At 36.4% G+C, this 9,133-nt stretch overlaps 1 protein-coding gene across 1 annotated transcript; it reads right to left on the bottom strand.

The window, feature by feature from the left end:
* Positions 1-1,494: 1,494 nt before the first annotated feature.
* On the bottom strand, positions 1,495-4,379 carry LOC121139903 (protein PPP4R3C-like). Its single transcript, XM_040743932.1, has one exon. The coding sequence runs from the start codon at positions 4,377-4,379 to the stop codon at positions 2,007-2,009; it is 2,373 nt and encodes a 790-aa protein (XP_040599866.1). The 3' UTR covers positions 1,495-2,006.
* Between the last annotated feature and the right edge of the window lie 4,754 nt (positions 4,380-9,133).

Raw genomic sequence — 9,133 nt, 5'->3', positions numbered from 1 at the left:
ATCAACACAGTATCTTTTCTCTGGAAACTAAAAGTCTGAAAAATGCTTACCAAAGAGAATTACATAGGTGAACTACAGGACACAAAAGTTAAAAGTAGTATCGTAAACCATCTCAAAGACTTCAAGGAACTGAGGAGACCCAAAGAAATATGTCAATGAAATCAAGGAGAAAGAGCTTAAAGACAAATGACAGAAACTAGACCAAATGAGCTTGGAACAAGGAATTTTTTAAAAATGGAGCAAAATAAAAATATGAGTATGAGCATATATGACGGGGGGAATGGCAAGTCAACGACATAGACCAGATCTTCAACTACTTCATAGAAAACTTCCACAAATTAAGAGTAGGTACACTCATCGAAACACAATGAAAACACTGTACAGCAAATAGAGATGAACAGAAAAGAAAATGTCCAATGTGTATTATACATAAAACATTAAGTATACACAGCTAAGAATGTATATTGAAAGTTTAAAGAGGACAAATACACAACACATATGAAGGAAAACTTATCAGAGCGGCAGCTGGTTTCTGAATGTTAACAGTGGAATAGCTTTGAGGAACACACTTTAATTCCCAAAATACTGTGAGAGCCACATATATAGCAATTGTGTATGGCATGATTGAAGGAGAAAGAAAAATGGCCTCCAGATATCTTAACATCCCGAAATATTTATAGCCAACAAACCAAACATAAAGAAAACAGAGGAATCATTATGTAAGAAATAAAAGAGGAGTGGGCATAGGAAGGAAATGTGGCAAGAAATTCACAACCACATTTATTAATACCCAAAATACCACCAAGAGCATAGAAAATAACAGCAAAATCAAAAATATGGTGACCTCTTCCTGCAGAAATTGTGACACATATTAAAAGATGTGTCTTCCAGACTCAAGGTCTGGATTAAAAGCATGTGTCATTTCTTGACATATTTATGGAGTAGTTTTTAAAGACAGAAATTATTGAATATGAAAGACATAGCTTGAAGGTGTGTGACACAGTACCATGGGCTGATGTCCTGGACTAAATAAAAAGGGAAACTGAGGTAAGCATCGGAATTTATCTAGCTGCTTATTGACTGTGGGTGCAATGTGACATGCTGCTTTAGATTCTCCCCAATATTGACTAGTTTACTCCTCTATCTTCCCCCACTGAGATGAAATGTATTCCCTAAAACCATAACACAAATTAAAACTTTCTATACTAAGTTGTTTTTGTTAAGTACTTTGTTTCATAAACTAGAAAGAAATATGTCTATCCCACAATGTACCTACAACTCTGGGCGAAAGGACAAAGCTTCATTATTGAATGAAGAAATAACTTTAACAATCAAATGTTTGGTGAATCCTGTTTCATTTCAGGAGGAACTAGAGAACGTACATTATGAAAAGGAATGTTTTGATACTGATATTTGATATTTCTCATTTAAAAAGAAGTACATTAACAACAGCTCATTTAGGATCCAGCTAATAATTTTATTCATGAATGTATGCATTTAATTGTACTGAATTTTGCTTCCCTCCTGTTATTAATAATGCTGTTTTTGCTAAGTCTTAACAAAAAGTTGAAATGTTTCATTTTATTTTTACTGTAATATTGACTTTTTCTTCTACACATACAAAAACTTCAATTTATGAAAAGAATGCCATTGTTAACCCTTTTGTTAAAGTAGGATTTGCAATAAAACTTTCATAGTTGGCTGTAATATAAAGGCCAGAATGAGAATTGTATTATTTTATCAGACTGCTTCCACCTCCCAAACCATGCTTCCAAAATAAGATGTTCTTGATGAGAATTTATCACTTAAGGGTTGTTATTTTTATGCTATGCATCTATATTATGGAGGATAGTCTTCATAGAAATGTGAGGCCTTTTATTCATTATATCTGCTACTTATATTACTATAATTAAAAGTCCATAAGTGAAAGATATTTTAATTAGGTATTTCAGTTTGTGATATTTTAGAATTGTATTTTAGTCAAAAACCGAGGGCCTCATCTGATTTTATGAATCAAGTTTAGATCTTTTGTGAGGAGGTTCTTTCTCTTCATCAATGTCATGATGGTCTTCATGGTCGTTCTCATCATCATCATCATCTGGGTAGTCCACTGAAGGAACCAGGCTACTGTAGTGTGGCTCATTCTCCCTATTAGCAGAAGCATCAGAAGGAGATGAAGAACAGTCAAAGGCTTCAGATGTTTTTCTTTCTGACTGTTCTACTTCATTTTCACGTGTATCTTTAATTCTAATAAACATGTCATAGTTTTTTGCAAAATCACTTGCAATTGGGAGAATAGCATCAGTTCTTTCTCCGGGACACATTTCTTCCTCGTCTTTTACCTCCATTGCATTCATATGTCTGCTAGATATTTTCTGGTATATTATATTATGTAAATTCTTTCTCATTTGTCTTTCGGTTTCCTTCCTTTCTTCAAAATAAACTTTCAAATCTTTAAATGCCTGGACATACCCAACTGATTCAGAAGCCACAAAAATTTTTTCTGCAATATTTGCAGTAAGAGACATGATGTTTTCTTCTCTTATAAATTCAAACAGCTCCATAATAGCTGAGTTTAACATGTTGCTTCGTGTCCCATTACGTAAAAAAGCTTTTATAACAGGTTCAAAAAGATTTTGCTGTATTATGTAAAGATTATAAATTTCATCATTAAGTGCAATCATATGTCTCATAAACCTGATAGCACACAAAACCAGAAACTTGTGCCTTGAACTCATTAGCACCAGGACTCTGCTGAGCAAGTTGTTGCCCACAATATAATTTCTAATGTATGTTGTGTGGTGTTTTACACAATAGCTGAGTAATTCTAAAACAACTCCAAGCAATTGTGCATTTTGATAATTATCAGGAGAGATGCTTGCCCTGTTATCATCACTATTCCTTCCTGTGATGGATAAAATTGGTGATGCCAAGATATCCAGACAATGCATACAGAAGAAATTTATGAATTTGTTTTTTTCAGATCCATTCACTGTTGTGCGCATGCTTCCAGGATCAAGAAGTGTACGAAGAACTGCTGTCAAACTTAAAACGTATGAAGATTCAGGATCTGGATCGCAGATGATTTGCTTGATCATTATATTCATGATAAGATCATCATCATTTTTGCTGGTCCGTGCTTCTTCTATTGTGTAAGCTCGGATGATCTGTGGATTATATTCTGCTACATGAGTAAATATGTCTACAGCAGCTTCTTTTGTTTGGTAGTCTTGCGTTTGTACTGAAAGTTTCAGCGCCTTCATGAGTCCAAGCTTTATCGCACTTTTCAATATGTTTTTCTTTAGAGAATTTAATATGTTAGCAAATTCACAGAATTCCTTGAAAAAAAGTAGCAACTCACGCCGTCTTTCATGACCTAGAGTATTATCTTTTAACTGAGCAAACACTTCAAACATAAAGATTTTATCTTCCTGAAGCATGGTAACTATTTCAACTTTGTTGTAAAAAATAAAAGTAGTAAGATCAGAAAGATGATGCTCCTGAAACTTGGACGGTGTAGGAAATAGGAAGTCATGAATATATTGAATTCTGTAGGTCTGATCTATTGTTTGCCTGAGTTTGGAGCATGTTATTGGCCTAACTTCCTTCAATTTTGCATTTTCAGTTAAGAATTCCCGGTGCCGATATGGCTGATCCAAAACAGGGTCATACTCAAGGCAGCCCAAGACATCCATGATACATTCATCGGCAAACATGACCTCATACAAATGCATATTGTTGAGAAACAATATTCCTCTAATAATGAAATATAGGATATGTAAACCTTCCATGTTTTGTTGATCTTCACAAATGTGGAAGACCTGTAGCAATTTTTTAATGTAATCTTCATTTTTCAGAAGAATAGCTAGTCTTTCCTTGTAGTTTGGCGATTCCTCAACAAAATTAAATAATTGTGCAATCTGTCCAAGTGTGCTGTTTTCACAGGTTTGCTTCTCACGCAGATTCTGGATCTGAGGCAGTTCTTGTAAAACATGTAAATCATCCGTAATTTCTTGTGTGATTTGTGCACTGGGATCTTTACCTTGAACTTCACAAATGTCTTCCCAGATGTTTTGACAACTATCTGATTCTCGGAAACATATTGCCACTGTACGGTTATTAGGTCCAATCCATGTAATTAAATGCCTTTTTAGTTTTCTATATGGCACATCAGGATGTATTTTGCACTCCATTATCAGTGAGCCATTTGATTTTGAGTGAACAAGCAGGCAAACGCCCTGCAGGCGTCCAATGTATTTAGTTGATATTTGTCCAGTTCCTAGATGGTCCCATCGCTCATCTTCCTTCAGGAGATAGACTTTTACACGGTGAAATCTGTCATGTGGGTCGATTGGCGACCTTGCCTCGCTGGGCCACATCGTTATGCAGACCTCAGCTTAGTATACTCTGGTCACCTTGGCCAGGACTATCGCTGAGGTCGCAATTCTGAAAAATCATCAGAGAGGACATTAGTGGGGGTTAACAGATTGGCAGAGGCTGAGAGAGGGTCTAAGGGCGTTAAAATCCCTGGGGAGGAAGGCCCTAATACTTCTAAATACTCCACTATTGAACAATCCCCGGCAAACCTGGCTCCTTCGTACTTGACTCTCGGAGCCTGCTTTCGTTCTGGCAAGAATCTTATGATTCACCCAAGATTCTTCCTAAAAAGAATGCGCTTATGTAACAGATGCTGTTAAAGGGACCTGCTTCCCCGACCTCAAAAATCAAAGTCCACAAAATACTGCTTTGTGTTTTGTTTCCCAGAAGTATTTTCACTCATCAGAAGTTTGTGGCTTAGAGATTTAAGCAAAAAAAATTAATTACCAATGTTTTGACCAAAGCTACACTTCACACTATATGTTAATGAAATCCTGGAGCTATTAAGTCTCCTTCACAATCTTTATAATCCTATCACTTCTCTGAGTATTTCCGCAGGCATCATATTCCAAAAATCATGCAGCACAAATCCTTGTATTCTCACAGATTTACCCCTTGGAATTTCTTTTAGGCCAAAAAATTTCCCTTTATTTTAATAAGATTAACAAAAGAGTTTCTTTGCAAATTAAAAGAACGTTTAAGCACATTGCTATTGCTATTGCTGGAACGGTTTCCTTTAGTTTCTTTGTTGTTTGAGAAATAATATGCCACTTTGTCTTATTAATTATACCTATCCAATGGTATTATGTCAGTGGTGCGATCCTTGATATTTTCCTGGGAATAAAGAAATATATATAAGCAACCACCATGTTGTAGGGAACCTAGTAGATTAATAATTGTTCTTAATTTTTAATTAACCATCATACTGTCATGGCCAGAAGAGAATGTTAATGCTGAAGTTGAGGGCAAAAACATTCCAAATCCAAAATTTCATCAAGAATTTTTAACAATTTCTTACCAAAATTGATGGTATCAAGACTTTAAGAATTCAAGCCATGTATACTTTCAATTTTCCTCTTTTGTCTTCTGAATGTGAAATACTACTTAATTGCCAAAATTAATGTTTTAGACATAAGTAATAATAAAACCATGGTTCTAATTAGGGTCTTTACAGCCCAATATTTGTTTTTCCCCTTAACTAATCTAAATTCTTTACCTAATAGCGTCTCTCTCATTTACCCTGCTGCCATCTCAAGCTAGTAGCTGTGCATAAAATATATCAGATACACTTGAATCTAAGAGTCTGTGCTTGTTTGTACACCTGTTGTCCCTTTGTAACTGTTTTTACCAAGAATTACTATTTCTAAGTAAGGATGTGTCTCAAACACTCATTTTCTTCAAAATTTTATTTGAATTCTCCTTTTGTTTTCAGAGGCTCACCCTTTCCATTTCTTTGAAAATATAAGGCTATCCATGTTTTCCTAATATATCTTTTCTCCATAGCAGTTGGGATTTTGTGAACATTCACATTTCATTAATTCTGTGTTTGGAAATCTGTTTATCAGCTGACTAGTGCTGATCTAATTTCACCACTACCTTTGAAGATTTGCCTCATTCTTAATGTTATGTGTGAGTGTGTATGAGTGTGTGTGTGTGTGTGCTGAACAGTGATAATTTATTTGACATGGTCTATATCATCATATATTACAGCAGGATATGTCATGACAGTAAGCAATGTAGTCAGAAAATTTCAGGATATTTTTTGTTCATTTTCTGTGTTTGTGACAGGAGGAAGAAATACATGTGCCACGGTGCACATGCGGTCTTCTGACTATTTGTGGGAGTTGGTCCTTTCCTTCAACTATGTGAATACTAGTCATGAAATTCAGGTGATCTAGCTTTCCAGAAAGTGCCTCAACGTGCTGAAAAATCATACCAATCTAGGAATTTAATTTTAATTTCTACAATAAAATAATTTAGAAAGATACCCCTGTTGTTTACAATTACCTCTAAATATGTTCACAACCATTAAAGCATTACCAAATGCCAGTTAGACTGTCATGTTAAACAAAAACTAAATGTCTTACTTCTTAAATATAATGACTGTTCAGTTTATATATACTGTAGGCATCTCATAGGTGTTACGTTGATAGCTACTATAAAGTTAATTTTAATAAATATCAGTCCCATAAAACACCTACAGTCACAAGCTTTGTTGGATTATTACCAAGCACACTGAAATACAATAGATAGGTTTAATGACTAGAAGACTAGTAAAGCCTCATTCCCTTGTTGTAACAACTAATACTGACTCATATCCACAGGTGTGGTAAGCAACATGGCCTCAGGTTGACAATTACTACTGACAATCAAGAAGAATCAAAATTGCAATTCTTATAAAATAAGATTGTATCTAATTTAACAAAAATTTATAAAAAAATAAAACCAAGACAAACTCTGTGCTTCTGTTCATATGTCTGATACCATAAATGAGAATATTTGAAATTCCGTCACCCCAAATTTCATTTAACTAGAATTTCTGCACGTTCATTGTAAAGCAGCAAGTGGCATTTACTATCACGTCCTCTTCCTTATTAGCTGCAGCGCTGGAGAAAGCCAATCCTGGGCCTTGCTTAGGAAGTACAGTATAGCTAACCATATTGACTGGAGGGGGTAGAGGTGAGGCAGTTCCCTGCAGAACATAAGCAAGGGAGAATTGGCTCTGCCCCTCACTTACCATATTGTAAACTGGGCAAGGGAGAGATTTCCCCCCACCCCTCTTTGGCTGTGACAGTTGGGAAAGCTGGCTGTGAGGTCCTGAGATCAAGAGAGCTGGCCCCCACCCTCTCTAGCTGTAGCACTATGGAAAGTGGCTCCTGCACTTTACCCAGGCAACATAGCAGAGCTGATCCTCATGCTGGTGTTGTAGGTGTGGATGAGCTGGACTTAAGAGCCTGAGATCAGGAAAACAGGCCCCAATCCCTTGATTCATGCTGCAAGGGATAAACTAGCCAGGACAACAGCAGTAGACTTACCAAAGCTACAAACACCCAGGTCTAGAACCAGTGCTGTGGGTTGGCCCACCCCAATGTCCATCCCATCTGTCATCTGCTGGAACACATAAAGGTGCTACTGGTCCTGCAGATCCAAAGCTGCAGAATCCCCACAAAACAGGGAAGGTAAGTGCCAGTGAGGTCCCAATATCAATAATGTAACAGAAACCAGAAGCCTGGAACAAGACCAATGACTTACAGCAATGAACACTTGCAAGTAAAGATTTATGGAATAAGGGATGTACTGTGTGACTGGCTTTGTCACACTACAGCTTCCATGATGTGAGATCTCTCTCTCTCTCTCTCTCTCTCTCTCTCTCTCTCTCTCTCTCTCTCTCCCTGTCTCTCTCTTAAATTTTCATTAAATTTATTGTGGAAGGATGTTGCAAGGGCAGAGTGTGGATATGAAAAGACGGGGAAATGAATGGGATCAAGACACACTATGTGAAAGCCACAAAGATTAAATAAAAAATTAAAAAATATATTTAGTCTAGCTGCAAAACACTCAATACTTTTTAATGGTTTCATCCTTGCTCAAAGGTATAAGTACAGAGTCTCTTCAGAGACTCAGATATGCTCTTCATTAAATATTTTTTATTTTTTTATATTTTACTAAATTCTAAACATATCAATCCACCCATGTCCTCATCCTCTCATCCTCCTATGACCCTCACTAAACCCCCCAACCTATGTCCCACCCACTCTACAAGGATAGTGAGGCCTTCCACAGGGGATCATCAAAGCCTGTCATATCATTTGGGGGAGGGCCTAGGACTTGTTTCATGTATCTGGGCTGCAATACTATCCCTCAATAGGCAATGGCCTCCCAAAGTTATCCATTTCCTTTAAATTTTCTAAGTTTGTAGAGTACAAGTTTTCAAAGTATGACCTAATGATTCTCTGGATTTATTCAGTGTCCATTGTTATGTCCCCCTTTTCATTTCTGATTTTGTTAATTTACATGTTCACACTCTGCCCTTTGGTAAGTTTGGATAAAGGTTTGTCTATCTTGTTGATTTTCTCAAAGAACCAACTATTTGTTACATTGATTCATTGTATTGTTTGTCTAGTTTCTACTTTATTGAGTTCAAACCACAATTTGATTATTTCCTGGTGTCTACTCCTCTGGGGTGAGTTTGCTTCTTTTTGTTCTAGAGCTTTCAGCTGTGCCATTAATACTCTAGTGAGACTATTCTCCAGTTTCTTCATGTGGGCACTTAGTGCTATGAAATTTCCTCTTATCAATTAATTGGATAATTTGGTGTTTTGATGTCTTGTTTCTTGAATTCTTCGGGCTGAAAATCCAGGGTTGATGGGTGTATTGAATTAATCTCCAGCCTTTCACCTGATCCACTGAGGTCAGGAAAGAAAGGGGAACCTGAGAGATCACGCTCAGTTGGTGGGTGGATTGAGTAAATCTCCAGGCTTTTGCCTGAGGGAGCATCCTCGGTTGGAGGATGGATTGAAAATGAGTGAATTGAAAATTGGTAACAGTTAGTAAACGGCAGATCGCATTAGAAAGAGTACTCACAAACTTCAAATAATTTTCAAAAGTTATTTGGGACATAGTATAGTTTACAATCTTTGAGTGATTTTCAGCAGTTTTTGTGAAATGCTTATTGGATATGTCCTTTTTAAAGGCATCTACTAGTAATTTAGATAGTGATGCCAATTCACCTAGATAGATAACAAAGGAGGGTAGA

Source organism: Mesocricetus auratus, unplaced genomic scaffold (assembly GCF_017639785.1).
Source record: "Mesocricetus auratus isolate SY011 unplaced genomic scaffold, BCM_Maur_2.0 Super-Scaffold_100003, whole genome shotgun sequence".
In the NCBI taxonomy this organism is placed as follows: Eukaryota; Metazoa; Chordata; class Mammalia; order Rodentia; family Cricetidae; genus Mesocricetus; species Mesocricetus auratus.
Note: the sequence above shows the minus strand (reverse complement) of the source record. Positions and strands in the feature narration are given on the sequence as shown.

Bases quoted from the DNA above. Each gene is read 5' to 3' on its own strand.
- LOC121139903 (XM_040743932.1), bottom strand. From the start codon at position 4,379: ATGTGGCCCAGCGAGGCAAGGTCGCCAATCGACCCACATGACAGATTT.